General features: G+C 37.3%; 1 protein-coding gene across 1 annotated transcript in view; it reads left to right on the top strand.

Annotated features, from left to right (window-relative positions):
• Window positions 1–18,620, top strand: part of GPC6 (glypican 6) — an 883,277-nt gene that overhangs the window by 234,918 nt on the left and 629,739 nt on the right. The window contains exon 2 of the mRNA XM_087967695.1: window positions 9,742–9,900. Within this exon, the coding sequence (XP_087823821.1) occupies window positions 9,742–9,900 (159 nt within the window). The remainder of the gene's footprint in view (window positions 1–9,741; window positions 9,901–18,620) is intronic.

Here is an 18,620-nt window from a genome sequence, read left to right as displayed (position 1 = left end):
TTGGGTGAATAGAAGCTTTCCAGTTCATGAGGCAACCTCTGCCCCTAAATAACAGTTGTTACTGTCATTTCACCAAGTGAGAACCACTAAACAATGATCTATTTAACTAGTTACTTCCCAGAACAAGAGAGAGGTCATGATAAACCCATGCTTGTTCACATTAATTGTTGCATTCCTATCCAAGTGCACACAATTATCCTGTTTAGAACCCTGTTCAAGGACAGATATAAAATACCAATTAAAATATTCTGCTTCTCTTCACCTATTACAACTTCTTCTTTCTCCTTGCAACAAAGCTAAAGTCTCTTTGACTTTAATTTGGTTTTTAGGCTTATTTTTTCATATGCCTCAATACATTCCATGCTTTTTAAAAAAGCTTTTCTGACATGATTCCAACAGTTTGTGGTGATCGCTTTCTATACTCCGGGGGTTGTAAACCTCTCCTTCTGTTTTATATACTTGACCCTTTTTCTTTTCAGCATCTTAAAAAAAAATTCCCCATCCATTCCGATCAGTTTTCTTCCTCAAGCTTTGTAAAGAATCCATAGTTTTTAATTTAATTGCTTATCATTTTAATTTGCTTTTATAAAGGTTTGATTTCCCATGTTTTAACACATTGCAAGCTGCTCAGTGGCACCTCGCACTATAAGATGAGTGGTATACAAACTTGATAAATCAATAAAATAAATACTAGGTCTACGATTGTGGCCTAGTTTGTTTCTTCTTTCATCTCTCATTCTACCTTTTAATTATCACAAAGAAACTCCCTTCATCTGTTGATTTAAATATATTGAACTATCTCAAATATTGATATAGATGGTTAAATACCCAGTGCACTTTAAAAAAAATTGTAAAAATGAACATTACTTCAAGCGTGATACATGTAGTAGAGGTGTTTCAGGTAGAAATGATGTTATTAAGAAAGGATTCTTTCCCTCCATTGGAAGAATAACTTCCCAAACTTTGATTAGATAAATTACTGCTGCCAAAGATGGTGGGATTACAACCTTCCAAATTTTCAGTCATATAATTTGCTCCTATTTCTTTATGAGGCTGAGTGATCAAGTTAAAACAACATAGCAGCAAGCAATAAAAAAAACATGGTGAATATAATGCAAGCTGTTACCAAGTATCTCAGTCCTAACAAGGTTTTTCCAACTGAGTTTGAACTATTTTCTTCTCTTCCCTGCTGATTTGTTTTGTGCTGAAGTAGTAAAGAGGCCAAAGGTGTGACAGGGGACACAGGATCTTGGGTCCTGCCAATTTAATCAGTTCACTGGGTGTCCTCAAGCAAGTTTTACTATTCCAATTTTCCTCTAAAGTTTCCTTTGAGATTCAATGAAAGAATCCCATTGTATGCCAGGAACAGATTCAATTTGCTGTAGGAAGGAATTCTGGCAGTTACCTCCATTTAAATCATGAGTCTCAAGCCAAACTTCCAAAACTTAAAAAGGATTTATTGGGAGTTAACATGCCTGGGTGTAGCCACTTCTGAGGCACATAATTCATTGTCACCCTTTACTCTGGTTTTCCCCCCAACCCCTGGGTGTATCTTAATTCATATTCTCCAATGGGACATATCCATAGCCAAGAGTCATCAATCATGTTCTCCAGTTAGAATTTTGCACAGCAGAAACTTCAGTTGCCTAGTTACTATCTTTGAAAACATTTATGGAATGCAGTTTCGGTTTTGCAAGCTACCTTTCTGTTGGCAATTCTAAAAAGACCATAGAAATATTTTATGAGTTGACACAAAGGATGAGAATCATTCACACTTCGACTTAGATTCTAAGATACTTGTGCTTAAGAAAGTTCCTATCTATTTTCTTCTCCATCAGAGCCTTCCATACATCCCTGACCCTGTATTTGCATGTATGCATGTTGCAATGTTAGGATGTTATTAAAAGGAAAGGAGAAAATATCCTGCTTTGTTAATTTCCTAAATGTATCTGGATCCAGCTAGCAGAACAGAATAACAGTATTGGAAAAGATCTTGGAGGTCTTTGAGTCCAATCCCCTGCCCAAGCAGGAGACACTATACCCCTGGGGGTGAACCTATGGCATGCGTGCTGGAAGTGGCACACAGAGCCATTACTGTCGGCAGTTGAGCACTTGCCCGGAAAAGGTTACTGTGCATGTGCATGTGCCGCACGGCCAACAGCTAATTGTTGGGTATTTGGTGCACATGTACGGGGGCGTAGCGGCGTGCAGGACACATGCATACACAAGAAGCACACGGTGCATGTAGGGGGTCACGCACGCATGCGCAGAAGCGCACAGCATGGGTCATGCGAGTTGTGTAAATAACGCTGGTTGAGTGCACATGCCCAGGAGGCATGGTGGCCCCATGCACATTGCCTTCTGGATGATGGCACGTGAGCATGAGCAGGCAAGCGGGTGCGCAATTATCGGCATGCGAGCCCAAAAAAGTTAGCCACCACTACACTATACCATTCCAGACAAGTAGCTGTCTAGTCTCTTCTTAAAAACCTCTAGTAATGGAGCACCCACAACTTCTGAAGGCAAGGCATTCCACTGGTTAATTGTTCTCACTGTTAGGAAGTTTCTTTTTAGTTTTAGGTTGCTTCTCCCCTTGGTTAGTCTCTATCCTGATGGAATATACATACCACCAATACCAAAGGCATCCATCCATATTGTCCACACTTGGATTAAACAAAGAAGGTCAGAAATGATCATATTGTTCTTTTAAAAGCTCTTATGCTCTTATTGTTCTTTTAAAAGCTCTTAATAGACTCAGATGGAATAGCATTAATTATTAAGTTGTTGGTTTCAAACTTGAGTTGGAGAGGAAGCTAATCTTCAGTATGTCATTAAAAATATTCAGTTGTAGTATTTATGTCAGCAATCATGTACAAATCAAGGAGGTTTGTGTGATAAAATTTTACATCAACTTAGGATGCCATTATCATTAATGTCTGTAGCCATAACTTTAGTAAAATTTCAGAAATGGGAGAACCAAAAAGCTGGTGTTTTGGCAGTACTTAGGGCAATCTACTCAGGAATAGGTCCCATTAATTTCAGTGGAATTTACTCATAAATAAATGTGGATATGCACATTTTGTAGCTTTATTTAACTCAGTCAACTGTTTCTTCAGGCATGGTGTGATGACTTCAAGTTCATTGTGGATCTTGAACTTGTAGCTGAGATATATATTGGTAGGAGTTCAACTTGTATAGTATTAGGATGTAAACATCAGGGACACCTGTCAGAGAAGACTTTTGCTACTATCAATCATTTAGGTCTTTGACTCAGTTTGATGTCCATCCTGAGGAGTTCAGAGAGCTGTTTTTGCCCTAGCTGTGGCGGTGGGGAAGGATGAGATTGATTTGTTATTGGTCACAATTTCACATGCCCCAAGATCTTAGTTTCCCAGCATTTCATCCAATTTCTGACTGTTTACAGTCAACATTTGGGCTAGCAAAACCAAAGAATTGTATTTGGTTTACATTTTAATGTATTTTACATTAAAATTAAATATAATTTTATTTATATTAAATATAATTTTATTTATATTAAATATAATTTTATTTATATTTATATAAATAAAACTATCTACAAGCTACAATTATATTAACATGTATATATTTATATAATTTATATATAATAAATGCATGTATAATGTATAAATAATAATATAATATAATGTATATATTATAAAATATGGAATAAATTTTATCAATGGTTATATAGCAGAAGACAAGGTAGAAATATTAGTAGTTATGATTAGATGAATTAGTAATTAATATATTAAATAAGGAGATTACAAATTATGAAGTAAAATGGATGTATTGTGTTGTATTCTCATAATTAAATTTTAAAAAATATTTACATATTTATATATCTAATAAAATTATAGTTATTTATGCTATATGCTCCCCAACTGCCCCATAGACTGGTAGCAGCAGCGGGGGGCGGGGGGGGGGCAGGATAGTTTCACATGTGCAATCTATCTTCCACGCATGCGTGAATGAAGCTTCGTGTGCTCACCCACTGCTTGCATGGCCTGGTTTTCAATGGGTCACAGACCAGGACCAGACCGTTGCCTGGGAGTTGGGGACCTAATTTGCCAAAACAACTATAGTAGACATAGGGACAGTGTTTTCCCTCATGCCATCACTCTATTAAATACCTAATTCTCTCATTGCTCTAAATGTCTATGTATATAAACTTACGTAGTGTGGCAGTAGTATTATTATTTATCTTTCTACTTACCTTATTTACACTCCCTCCCCCTTTTATTGGCATTATTATTATTCTGTTGCTTTGCATATACATTGTATATGAATGGTCCCATACTGGAGACAACTTCTTTGTTTGTCTAATCATACTTGGTCAAAATAAAGATCTTCTCTTCTCTTCTCTTCTCTTCTCTTCTCTTCTCTTCTCTTCTCTTCTCTTCTCTTCTCTTCTCTTCTCTTCTCCTCTCCTCTCCTCTCCTCTCCTCTCCTCTCCTCTCCTCTCTTCCTATTCCCATTCCTATTCCTATTCTACTCTTATTTAAATTTAAATTGCATTTTAATCTAAGTCCAAATGTGAACTTCATGTATGTGTCAGTGAATATCCACGATTTGTCTGAATTCTATAGCTTAATTCATGATCACTGATTATAAATCTGCAGTTATTAGGAAAGTTACATATTGTACATAAACGGGTATATTTGAAAAATAAAATAAAAATCCCAGCCATACTTTTAGAAAAGCAGTAAGTAACCCGATGTGACAACCCAGGATAAACCAAACCAAATTTGTGTTGAAAAATAGATGCTAAGTAAAATCATATTTGAAAGGTTAATCCATCCCTAATTTTGGCAAACCGTATATCCTAAGAAAATGCTTGTTCATATGTTTCAGCATTGGACACACTGTTCCTTTACAGTATACATTTTGTGTGCATTTTTGACAAACTTGTTAAGTGAAGAATCTCATTGCTAAAAAGCACAGTGGTCAAAGTATATCTACTTTCTGTTTGCTTGATGCCTTAGGAAATATGAATTAGGAACCTTTTTATTGAAACTCGTATCAGATTTCTCCTCTATCCATACCTACTTCGTTTTCACAATACAACAGTTATTCATTGATAAAATACTATATATTTAGAGCTGCTTCATTTATTATAACTTCTAAGGACCTTACAGGAAGGTTTTGGTTGAATAACCACAATTACCTGCATTTGAGTATAAAGTCACAGTGCTTGTAAACTGTGTTACGCTGTTCTACAGTAGGTATATAGTTGTTTTTTTTCAAAAACTTGTACTAAAAGTTTGTCAAAATGGAACAAGTGCAGACAGATGTAAGATTAGAAAAATAATAAATCCAGGAATCGAATACTACTGGCTGAATTTGTAGCAAATGATGGGCTTGATTTATATAATGTGAATCACAAAGAGAAAGAGGAGAGAGAGCTACCACCTGCCATCTGAAGCACTATGGTTTATCAAGTTTTAATAGGGGCAGTGGCTGAATTAATTCTCATTTTTGTCTGGCATAGTGCTGGCACAGCATAACTTAAAGCAGTCAGATTTCTCTATGGGGAAACCCTTTGGGGAAAGAAAAGCCATTCAATTGTATTCAGCGCCACTTCTGGCACATAATCTTTGCAGTAAGTGGCATAACAGCAGAGAGCAAAGAGTTTCCTGGAGTAAAATGCCATGAATTTCTGGAGAGAGCAATGGCAGTCTGCGAAATAATTCTGTAAATCTCCAGATCAATTATCGAACTACATTTTTAGAGGAAAAGGTTTGGAAACTCTGACCAAGAAAATGGGCCGGTTGGGCTGGCAAATGGGAGGAAGTAAGGAAATAATAAAGTCATTCACAGAGGGATGGTGGTTTAAATATTAATAACTCATGTAAGATGATCTGTAATAATTTAATAAACAATTCTAGAGGAATATGGCAGAGAAATCTTGAAACTAAATATAGAGACATTTGCAATAATGGTTTTAATATAGTCCTTTCCCCCAGATTGCAAACTTTTATTTCATTACTGAATAAAACTATAGTATGATAAGCCTATAGTGTCTTAATGCAACCACAACCTTAGTTTATTTTAGAAATGTTAGGCTAAACAGGAACTTCTTTCCTGCATGATTGCTTTGATCAATTTATTATCACTCAGGTCTGCTTCCATTGGATTGAAGAAAATGCCCCATTAGTTACAGACTAACTATAATTGGCCAATGAAGTCCTGTATAGATGTTTCTTATCCCGAATTGGGGATGGAGGAGCAGCTGCAATTATTCTTCCTTGCCTTCTATATGGAACTATGTATACCTAATGCATAAAGAAGAATTGATATGGGAAACTATGAGGCTATGACGACTACCCTTAGGCAAGAAAAACCCAAAATACACATATAGACTGGGTGAAACCAGGCTTAATAGCAGTAACTGTGAGAGGGATGTTGGAGTTTTAATGGACAACCAATTAAATAGGAGTTAACAGAGTGTGGCGGCAGCCAAAAAAGCCAATGCAATCCTGAGTTGCATTAACAGAGGGATATCAAGATCAAGTGAGGTACTAATACCACTTTATAAAGCTTTAGTAAGACCACACTTAGAATACTGCTATAAAACATGTTGAGACTCTAGAAAAAGTACAGAGAAGAGCAACCAGGATGATTAGGGGACTGGAGACTAAGGCATATGAAGAACGGTTACAGGAACTGGGCATGGCTAGTCTAGTAAAGAAAAGGACCAGGGGAGACATGATAGCAGTGTTCCAATATTTGAGGGGCTGCCACAGAGAGGAGGGGATCAACCTATTTTCCAAAGCATCAGACAAGAAATAATGGATGGAAACTGAACAAGGAGAGATCCAACCTGGAAATAAGGAGAAATTTTCTGATTGAAAAGAGAGCTGTTCGATTTGTTGAGAGCAGTCAACTAATTGAACAGCTTGCCTTCAGAAGTTGTGGGAGCTTCATCACTGGAAGCTTTCAAGAAGAGACTGGACTGCCATCTGTCAGAAATGGTGTAGGGTCTCCTGCTTGGGTAGAGGAGCTAGACTAGATGACTTGTAAGGTCCCTTCTACTTCTGTTAATTTGTAAATCTATAAATTATGATCTTTAACTAAAGGTTGCCTATTAATTTAGGCTGTGCTGTACTGTGGATTCAAAGCTAGAAGGTGCTTTGGCTTCACAAGGGTTGTGAACATCTATCCTTAAATAGCTGTACCTTCTCCCAAAGTTGTGCTGTCCCAAAGGGAAAAAAAAACAATTTGCTTTCAGAAATTGCAGATGAATGCTGAGTTTACACATCTGGAATCCAAAGCACCCTTTTCTCTTGCTGCACTGCTGCATGCTTTATTTTTTTGCATTTTAATTATAATTGATATAGCCATCCATCTTAAATAAATAACTGTTGAGTGTGAAGAGTTTTAAGACAACTTCTCATCTGAATACTCCCCTTTCAAATGCCTTCTTATGCCTCGGGATCCAATTCCTCCATTCCTTTCTTCTCTTTCTCATCTATTTTCAGATGAAGTCTTTTCTCAGCTAACGAAGTATTTCATGTCAGAACAAAGTCAACAAAATTTCCTTTAGTGTAATTTCGATTCTAAACACCATGTGAGTGATGCTAAACTTGCAATCTTTTCGATTTTGGACTAAAACATACTTGTCTATAGTACTGTAACCAATAATTTAAATATCATAACATAATTAATTTGTGAAATTTTCAAATATCCAAATAGATCAACTAGAACAGATTAATGTATTTGAGTTGTTGTTTTTTTCAAATTAACCTTTCCTGACCTCCCCCATCCCAGATATTTTGGGATTAAATGCTGGCTGGTAATTCTGAAAGATGTACTACCAACACATCTGTGCAGTACTAAATTGTGAGGTTGGTATAAGCCCTTAGCTTATAGCTTTGCCACTTAAGAGCACACAGAGATTTTAATCAACATTCATTATACCCATTATACCCTGCTCCTGGCAGGCTGAGCTAAACATTTCTGACAACCAGAGTACAGCTTCGATTGGAAAGTCACAGTTCATGTACTAACTGAGCATTTTAATTTCATAAGTTAAAGAATTGGCTTCCACTTGCAGATTGCATTAATGTAAGCAGGGCTGTGCAGAGATGTAGGAATGGTACATCAAGAGATAACCGGGAGAATTAAATGCAAAGTCTTTCTTTACTGTTTTCGTTGCATTTTTATCTTAAATTTTAAATGCCTCTTGCATTTGTGCTCATGATTATGTATTTGGCATTACTGGAAAAGGAATCACCTATATCAATCTTTAATGGCTAACTGTTGCCAATAAAATGCATTGTCAGGAAGCTCTTGTGGCCTGTCAGCCACCGGCCTCCCCAGCAGCCAAATCAGATGAGGAGGCATGGGAGTCAGGATCAGCATTAAGGCAACCTGAGAGCTCCGAGGGGGAAGAGGAAACGGAGCTGACAGAGAGAGGTGGAGCCTGGGCTGTCCGTCAACCCTCAGATAGTCAACAGCCCCCAGGTCTGGAGGTGGCTGATGAGGAAGAGGAGGAACAACTGGGTCCAGTGCCTGATGCACAGATGTGCAGATGCACAGAAGGCAGAGGAGAAGAGAGCAGTGGAAATCCAGGGGCCGATCCTTGGGAAGGAAGAGCCACCGCTCTTCCACAAAACCCCTCCCTAGCTCTGGGGATAAAAGGCAGGGGGCAGAGATGAATAGATGTGGCAGACAACTATTCATCTTCCGGATGGACGGACTTGTTAGCCTGCAGTGAGAGAGAAACTATTTGCTGGGGCTTCTGCAGGGGTGGGATTCAAATTTTTTAACAACTGGTTCTGTGGGCATGGCTAAGTTGGTGGGTGTGGCTTGGTGGTCATGTTATTGGCTGGGTGTGGCCAACTCAGTATCACTCACATCGAGGCACGCATCTCCTCACCTGATTTCTCATGACTGTGGGGATGCTGCAACAGTCGTAAGTGTGAAAAATGGTCATAAATCACTTTTTTCAGTGCCACTGTAACTTTGAATGGTCACTCCACACAAGCAAAATACCAGCAAAGGAGGGGAAAAAAACTCCAGAGAAGTTCCTGAGACAGGAAGTCTAGTCCTGCCAAGAATGTAATAAGGGTTAACGGAGAGGCAGTTTCTGTAAGCAACCCCAGAATGTTTCCTTCCTGCCTTCCTTACAGGATTAGGCCAGTAATTTCTTCTAACAACCAGTTCTCCGAACTGCTTAGAATGTTAACAACCGGTTCTAGCGAATAGGTGCGAACTGGTAGAATCCCACCCCTGGGCTTCTGGCCCTCCTAATAAAGGAATCTGTGAGTTTTACTTCAGAGGGTTTGTCATGTTTGAGGAGCTGGGTCAGAACAGAAGCTCTGTATGCTGATAAACTCTGTATGCTGATAGAATTCCACATAACTTTTTTTTTTAAAAAAAAGATATCAAACTGAAATCCTTCATGATCCATGTCTTAATTTTTATAATATAACAAACACTTAAAAGATTAGCTGCTCCCAGTCCAGACAAGCCACTCTGCTACGATCAGCTGGGAAGCTCTATCCTATAGTCCTGTAAGTAAGTCTAACTTGCAGAGAAGTGGAGAGAAGAGGCCCTAGGAACAGGACCTCTATCTTGATACTGACACCTTAATTGTACAATTCTCTTGTGGACCCTGATTGTTAAAAATGCCTGTGGAATAGATCAGTACATGACAGAATGTGACCCTATGCATGTCCGCTCTTTCTTATGCTTTGCATTCATGTCTTATCCTTGCAGGGGAACACTTGAGAATCTGCCCTCAGGAATACACATGTTGCACATCAGAAATGGAAGACAAACTAAGCCAGCAAAGCAAACTGGAATTTGAGAATCTGATGGACAAGACAAGCCATTTTGTCCGCACCACATTTGTATCGAGGCACAAGAAATTCGATGGTGAGTAGCGGACTCCGTTTTGCTTATTCTTAGAAGCAAAGTGTGTGGTTATTTATAAACGAAATAACTGGGACGTACAGATAGGAGATTAAAATACATTACTTAATGCTTTCCATCTGAAAAAGATCCATGCAGAATGCAAAATCGTTCAAAGAAACGGCTAGACTATATATTTCTTTCTACCATAATTATACATGCAGTTATATGTGCAGGAAATATATTTTTGTGCTTTTTTTTTTTAAAGGAGAAAGTCATTCAGACATTCAGGTATCTTGATCTGCAGTCTTTCTGAAAGTAAATAATGGACTATATTTGGACAGATTTATCTTAGCAAGGCCTACACTCAGCAAGAATGTTAATTGTATATTCAAGGCAATTGGAGATCATACTCAATTGTTGTCCTGGTTAGAGCAAGAGCTTATTTGGAAACTGTCATTTTTTATTTGCGGTAACTGATATTAATTGCAGTAATACAAAGGACTAGGCTGCTCAGACCCTGAAGAGTTGTCTACTATTTGAAACAGTACGTGAAAGTCGATCTATTTTACTGGATAGTTAATGCTTCTTTTCCCTATTATAAACTCTGTTCGGGTGAACAGTGACATTTATATTTTGCAAAAGAAATTATGGAAGTAATGGGAGCTTGGTGAGTCTTTTTGTTGCAGTGCATCTAACTCGTTTCCATCAATATATCAGAATATATTCCCTGTTTATGTAAGGGATCACCTTGGTTTCCTTGCTGCAGGCTTTATAGACTTTTTTCAACCTACAATAAGATTGTCATCCTCAACGTTGAATCTATTTTATGTCGTTATCCCAGGTATCCCATCCCATTTCTTTTTCTCCCTTCCAAAACAAAATAAATTGAAAGAACAATACATGTAAAAAGCAAGAACCAAATTGTGCTTTTGACTTGTCAATAAGATGAAGAATTTCAAGATTTTAATCCTTGGAAAGAGGCTTGGTTCCCAAAGTTACTACATTTATTACCAAATCTTTCACAAGAGCACAGGGATGTGTTCTTTAAAACTCAAAGCAAAGGAGAAAGATAATGTCCTCTGTGCTTTCTGCAGAGATGTTCTCAGTGAATCTTCCATTGCAAAGAGGAGTAGTCATGACAGCTCACCTCATGCATAACTTGCAATGCGGTAGCTAAAAGGAGAATCAGCCTGTGCCCAGGATACAGTAAGATATAATCTGTAGTAGCTGGCTGAATATTTACTTGGGCCATGTTATGGATGGGAATTAGGAATATTGCTGAGCATAAGCAGATCTCATCCTATAAATATAAATATATAAAAGATGTTCCCTCCTGCAGAACAAATGACTGCCAGCATATAATTTTTCTTCCTTCATATTTTGACATTCTTCTGGACCAAATAGAAAAGTAATGTGGCATCAGCATGCAAGATTAAAAACATGTTTCTCTCTTTCAGGGGAGATGAACGTATTTTTAATACTGTCACTTTTCCTAGAGAGTATGCTAAAATTATATAGGAGGGTAGAAAAAGAATGACATTGTGGCAATATGAATAACGCTCCTTAAATTACTCTGTTTTGTTGTTGTTATGACTCAACTGCTAACTGAATTGTTTGACTTCTCCCCCATTGCATAGGTCCTTTTGAAATTTAAGCTCCAATTAAAATCATCTGCTTATCTATTATGCACAACATAAGATAAGTGTCTTTGGATGCAATTATGTACAAATCATAATTTGCTGTTTTATTTTGTCCACTATATGCACAGCAAAGTTTACCTTAAATATTCCTTTACTGTGTCTCAAAATCACGTGAAGGTGGAAAGACAGAGTTACTTATTTCACAGAGAACCATGGTGTTATTTATCATCAGGAAACTGCAATTTCTTCAAATAATTTTGCTAATGGACTTAAGTGACTTGAATCTTATGTAGAAATAGGTTTAATTAGGATAGTTTTTAATATAAATTATATTTTTTTTAAATGATTAGTATGTCACACCAATGATGGATATGCAATTTTCCAAAGGCCTCTACAAACAGGACTTAAGACATAAGGAACGGTGTTAGAATATGCATGTTTCATTCTACATAGCAGTGGATTTTGGAAAAGTGTCTAGGAAATTAAACTAGAGATTACAAGTACAATTGATCGTTGTCATTTCTCTTAACTATAACAACATCCAAATGGCAGTGAAGATTTGCCAACAGACATAGCCTGAACAGGGTTGATCGAGCATGTATATCACTGGACATGATAGTATTCTTCCTGTTATGTTTGGAGAATAATGGAGACCAGACATCTGACCAGTGACTTCAACTCTTTAATAACAGTAAATAGAACAGAACAGAGCAAGGCTATGGGCAGCAGTAGCCCCTTTTATAGGGTTGGCTGTTACCCTATTAACCAATACTAAGTGCATCAAGTTCAAACTAATAACCAATAAGAAGTGTCCTAAGCTTGGCCAATCAGAGGCTTGTTATGAACCAATCCTTGTTCATTGTTTAAGGACCAATCAAATGTGCAGGCTTCCAAAACCTGCTTTGCATTTAGGTTTATTACTTTTTATTCATTCACAACACTTCCAATATTTGAGAGGCTTTCACAGAGAGGAGAGGTCTACCTATTCTCCAAAGAACCTGAGAGCAGGAGAAGAAGTAACGGATAGAAGAAACTTACCAAAGAGAGATTCAACCAAGACAGTGGTGGGATTCAATTCTTTTTTACTACTGGTTCTGTGGGCGTGGCTTGGTGGGCCTGGCAGGGGAAGGATACTGTAAAATCTCCAGTCAGAGGCGGGATTTGCCGGTTCTCCGAACTACTCAAAATTTCTGCTACCGGTTCTCCAGAACTGGTCAGAACCTGCTGAATACCACCTCTGAACCTAGAATTAAAGAGAAATTTCCTGACAGAACAATTATTCAATGGAACAGCTTGCCTCTAGAAATTTTGGGTGCTCCATCACTATAGATTTACAAGAAGTTTCCATTGATTTGGAATGGTATATAGTCTGCTTGAGGAGGGAATTGGATTATAAGACCTCCAACTCTGTTATTCTGTAATTTTAAACTCTAAACTCATTCATACTTGAAAATAATATATCTCAAGAAAATTCTACGTTGAGATATACCAGTATGTCAACCAGCCTAGTCAGTTTGAAAACAGGGGCTTAATGGAGAATATGCGTTACATTCTTCTGGCACTTTGTCATCACACAGGCAGTAAGGGTATGTTTCAAAAATAGAGGGAAAGAGCTAATGGCAGGTCAGAGAAGGAACTAAACTAAACTGTTGTGGCTGCCCTTTCCCCAGGCTGACAGTTAGCCCCTCTACAAAAACGTGGTTGCTACAAGTGTTAATTGTAGTTATTTAGTCTCAAAAATCATGTCAAGTACTTTCTGTATCATATTTTATAATAAGGTAGACTGACAGTTTTCCATCTCTTGCAATATTTTTGAGACAAAGGAATATTCTCCTTGCAACAGAATTGACTTGTGATTATTTCTGTTTTTGTTACAGGTGGAATCAATAATTACAGTTCGTATTCCACCTAAGCTATATCTTACCTTAAAGCAGCTTACAATATATTATCCATCCGGTAATAATGGTATCTTATTATCACCGATTGCTTATAAGTGGTGGCTTTGATGAGCAGCTGTTTTGCAGCCAAACCAATTTTTTTAAGTATTGCTCTATCAGCAGTTGAAACCCACCACAGCAGAAAGAGTTGTGCCATGAATTTTAATGAGCAGGCAGTTTCTGTTCAGTGACATTTCTTAACTAATCCTCTGAATAATATAGGCATATGAAGGTATTCTGATTTTTCTACAAGGAAAAAAACCATTACATGGAAGCTGGATTTCAGTCTTGTTCCCCAATAGAAAACACATTTAAATATTACACTTGTTGAAAGTTTGGTCTGGTAATGATAAAGATTGGGTTTCCACATCGTGCTAAGCCATAATATGGTCAATCAGTGCACCATACTTAAAGACATTATGTAGTATGAAGTGCAATCGGAGCCAAAAATAAATTACATTGCTCTATGTCAGGGTTTCCCAATCTTGGTAAATTCTCCATGCCGGCTGGGGAATTTTGGGAATTGAAGTCCGCAATCTTAAAATTGCCAAGATTGGGATATTCTGCTCTATCTAGAGCAGGGGTGTCCAACCTTGGCAACTTTAAGCCTGGAGGACTTCAACTCCCAGAATTCCCCAGCCAGCTTTGCTCCAGGCTTAAAGTTGCCAAGGTTGGACACCCCTGATCTAGAGCTTGAATGCCTATAGGTTTCCGATAGATGAAACAAACTACTGGTTGGAGGGTAAAAATTATTGGAGCTTCTCACCTCTGACATTTTTATTAAATCCATGGATATGACCAAGCCAATATGATAATCAAACACAATCTCTGTCAAAGATATACATTATACATTTCTAAATTTACAGAAATTAAGATGGGAGAAAAGAATGTAATGCACTTTCCAGTTCAATCATTTATGTGCACTTCAAACTCACCGGTTTGTGAATTTAATGTAACATTAAGGTTGCTGTCTATCATTAAGGGACACGTGCAGAGCAATTAAAAAGGTCAAAATGGTGCCATCTGTAATGCAGTACATATAAAATGAAATGGTGGAATCCAGTCCTAATTTAGGTTATACATTAATGTAAACCTGTTAAAGTCTTGGGATTTAAGAGCCGACCAGCAGTGAAGCTGATGCAATATAGGCTGATACAATAATCAGCATAGTATGGGTATTTCCCTTTAAGACTGGAGATGGGTTCTACCCCTTTAAGAGGTGTTTATATAAAGGCAGAAATTAGAGGGTGTGTCCTCTCTCCTTTGTCCAGTATTCATTGCAAAGTTCTCCATGTAGAGTTAAGAAGAAGAAAGATTGCTTGTAAGGTATTTTGCCTACCTATATATTTCTGTATATAACTGTTGTGTTGAAACCACTGTTAAATGTCTTAACTCTCTGTGTGCTGTGTTTTGCTTCTGGATTGTCTCATAATAGCAGTCATGCTGCAAACGCTCTGACAAAACCATTGCATTCAAAGTATCGTAACAGAAGTTACTTCAGGTTATTTTGAGCAGTTTATAGCATGCCTTGTTCCTTTCCCCTTCTATGAAACCTGATTATTACCTAGATTCAGTGTAATTTTTTTCTCATATGTAATATTTGATAATCTCCTTTTGGTTAATTAACCTCCATTAGAGACAGAGAAATAGAGTTCTGGCTCTTTATGACTGCTTAGGGTGAGACTATATTCAGAGATTGCTGAAGTTGTATTTTCATATATAAACACATTTTATAATTAGGCTGCATCTATTAAACGGAGTCAGTTGTTAAACTGTTCATTATTAAATTATGTGGGTATATATTTCTTTTAAGTACGAAATTATGAAATTTGTGACTACAAATCACATAAAATAATGTTTATTCTAAAATGTTCCCCTGTGCCATATAAATGCTTCTCTAACATTATCCATAATCGGTTCATCTAAGTCAGATATACCAACTTTTATATAAAACAATTATTTATTGCAATTTGTTTCCTGAATTTTAGACATCCTGTGTTCTCAAAACTGTACAGAGAGTCACATTAGAAGGCAAGAGAGTTTAGAAGCCCTATAAAACATTTTTGCCTTCTGGTTCTTTGATCATCTCTCACATAAATATTCAAATCTTATAAATAAGTTGTTATTTTCCCATAAAAGAGACAGAAAGAAAAACCTCCCAATTATATGTGCGAATATAAAAGTCGGGTTTTTTTTAACAAAGAAGAAGGAAATTTCTCATCACAGTAAAACACAGCTTTGTGTTGGGGAAAACTGTTTAAAATTGCACTTTAATATGCATATAAATTGTACCATTCAAACTAGTGCATGAACTAAATGGCATTTTCTGTTATTCACGCTTCCTGTTATCTTATGATACTGTTCTCAACTATGCAAATGTGCATGCATTTACTGGGGGAAAGCACATATTAAATGCTTACATTAATTTTAAAAAATATATATTGAAAAAATATAATATTAGATATAATGTAGAAAATGGTTATATAAAAATGGAATTATGTGTACAAGCCTACTTAGGCATGTAACAAAATGATGCTGTGATGAAATTTTGGAAAAAGAGAACGGAGAGAAGCCAAAATTGGGGGCTGAGGGGGGAAAGTGTCCATTTGTGATCCAATCTAAACAGTGCTCATTGAGAAATATATTGTACTTTATGAATTGGACAATCTTTGGCTTTGAATCCCCAGGCAGAGATCAAATCAGGATATTTATTGACCTCTGGGTGAATTGCAGTAACCTCAAGCACAACCTAGCATTCAAGCTCTGCTGGAGAACAAACATGGCAATATTGCCTTTCTTTAAGAACCTGCTTCATATAGTGTATTCTGTGCAGTACATATCAAGTAGAGGGAGGCTTTATAGCTTTTCTTTCTCTAAGGCAGATACAGGAAATTGGCTACTCAAGAGATTTCAGACACTGAGTATATAACACATAATCAATTCAGGTTTCAGCATGTTTGTTGTGCTTGATTCCCTTGCAGGCCCAGCGTGTCCAGACAGTTTTGCAACACTGAAAAGGTTCACCTGTAGACAGGGGATTGATTTAAAGCTTAGTTGATGTGGGGGATAGCCCATACTTATCCCAGAAGGCAACCCCTTCAGTTACATACATTGGCAATGTAGAAATAGCAAAGAGATATTTTTCCTCCGTTGAACATCTTCTTTCTGGGACAGTGCTTTTTAGTACATCCCTCCTGCTTTGCCTGTCCATTGAAATGACTCATTTGTCAACGTGCCCCCTCCTACAGAAAGCATTGTGGGTTTTTGTGGGGTCAGTATGGGTTGTGATCATCCTGGCCCTGTCTATGTTTTGCCAGTCCAATTGAGTTTACAGTGGCCCGGCGTCTCCAGGAATTGACTAATCAGGAAACAGAAGCAATTTGCAAGAAACATTGAGCAAGACATCTGAAACCAGCTAACCTTTCTAGAGAGATTGACATGTTATTTGTTCGGTGGGTAACACAGGAAGATTATAGCCTTTGCTGTCCTGATAATCTCTCCATTGGGTCCGTCCCAACATATATCTTAACTGGAGTGGGCAGCAATTGCTTTCACTTAAATTTCCCATTTATGTCCAGCTGGCAGATTTGCTGTTGCCCAATGTAATATGGCAGAAAACTCTCTCAGTGGGACTGTAAGATAACTTGCTTCTGCTCTTTTAAAGGATATCAAATCAGCATAGAATAACCGGTGATCTAAAGGAGTTTGAAGTCCGAGTTTCAAGAAGGATGCTTGCTGATCTGAAAAAATTAGCCATTTGTTTATTTGGTTATTTTGAAATGTGTATAGTCTTCACATTATCAAAAGGAACTTGTGGGTGGTTATAACTCATAAAAATAGATAAAATTATATCTATCTCTATATCTCTTCATCTAGCTAGCTAGCTAACTAATTTATAGAGAGATAGGTAGATAAGTAGGTAGGTAGGTAGGTAGGTAGGTAGGTAGAGGTAGAAATATATAATTTAGTACACACACAGCAGCAGCAGCATATCCATGTGGTTCTCACGGGTCTGATTCAAAGGAATATTTATCCTTTTTTTTTCACTAGATGAAATATTATTCCATATGAGAAAAAAATATTTTTCTAGCCTACATGGCTGATATACTCTTACTCTGTGATTTATTTCCCTTTCTCTCTCTGATTACATTATCACTTCTTGAAAAATTAAAGTACAGATTCTAGTCACCAAAAAGGGGGGGGGGAATATACCCAGTAACTTTCATGATATTTTCTTTCAAACTGAAAAGAAATTGCAGAAATCATTTTCAGCAATTTAGGGCAAGAAGAAAGGAGTCATTAACCTAAAAAACAAAGAGACGGTTTGGTATAGTGGTTAAAGCAGCAGGCCGGTGATCTAGGAAATTGAGGTTTAGTCCTGTCTTGTGCACATAGCTAGTCATTCTCCCTCAGCCCTTAGGAAGGCATCAATGGCAAGCCATTTCTGGAACTAAGCTGAGAAAACTGCAGAGACCAGACTAGGTCGTTACCAGGAGTCATTATTATTATTATTGACTCAAATGCATTAAAAACAAACAAAAAAAGGTGAAAAACAGAAGGAGAGCACAATTGTCCTCTTCTCTTCTGGTGGATGATACTCCCATCTAATAGTTTTGGATAACAGATCAAATAATTCCTGGACAACATGGATAAAATAAAGACCAGAAGTTTCAGGAAGGGTATTTTAGCCTGTACATTCTTTAATTTCATACCGCTGAAAGGAACTTTAGAAATAATCTCCTGCAGCTTTCTGTTTACTTTAATGATCTGTGACACTACAAGATCTGTGACAGATGATCAACATATCCAACAAAGGAGAACTCATAATTTCATTTGGCAGCCTGTTCTATTAGCTAACAGCTTGTTGAGGAAGTTCCTTCAAATACTTAACTTAAATCTATCTCCTTTTAGTTTTACCCTGTCAGTTCTAAAGCTGCCCTCTAAGGCAATAAGGATAGTATTTCTCCTCAGACATCTCTTCTGTAGGTTGAGCATGATAGATAGATTGATTATTTGCTATCCAGTTATTTTTTTTACTCCTTGAGACCACATAGATTTCCTCCATGATGATCTAAACCCTACCTGTTCCTTCAAGTCCCTCAATGGTACACTCATTGCCACTGTAATTGAGCCCTCCACCTTGGTGATAGTCCTTCCAACTTCC

Source organism: Notechis scutatus, chromosome 5 (genome assembly GCF_049901735.1).
Source record: "Notechis scutatus isolate UNSWTSFEM ecotype Mainland chromosome 5, rNotScu1.2, whole genome shotgun sequence".
Taxonomy (NCBI): Eukaryota; Metazoa; Chordata; class Lepidosauria; order Squamata; family Elapidae; genus Notechis; species Notechis scutatus.
Note: the sequence above shows the minus strand (reverse complement) of the source record. Positions and strands in the feature narration are given on the sequence as shown.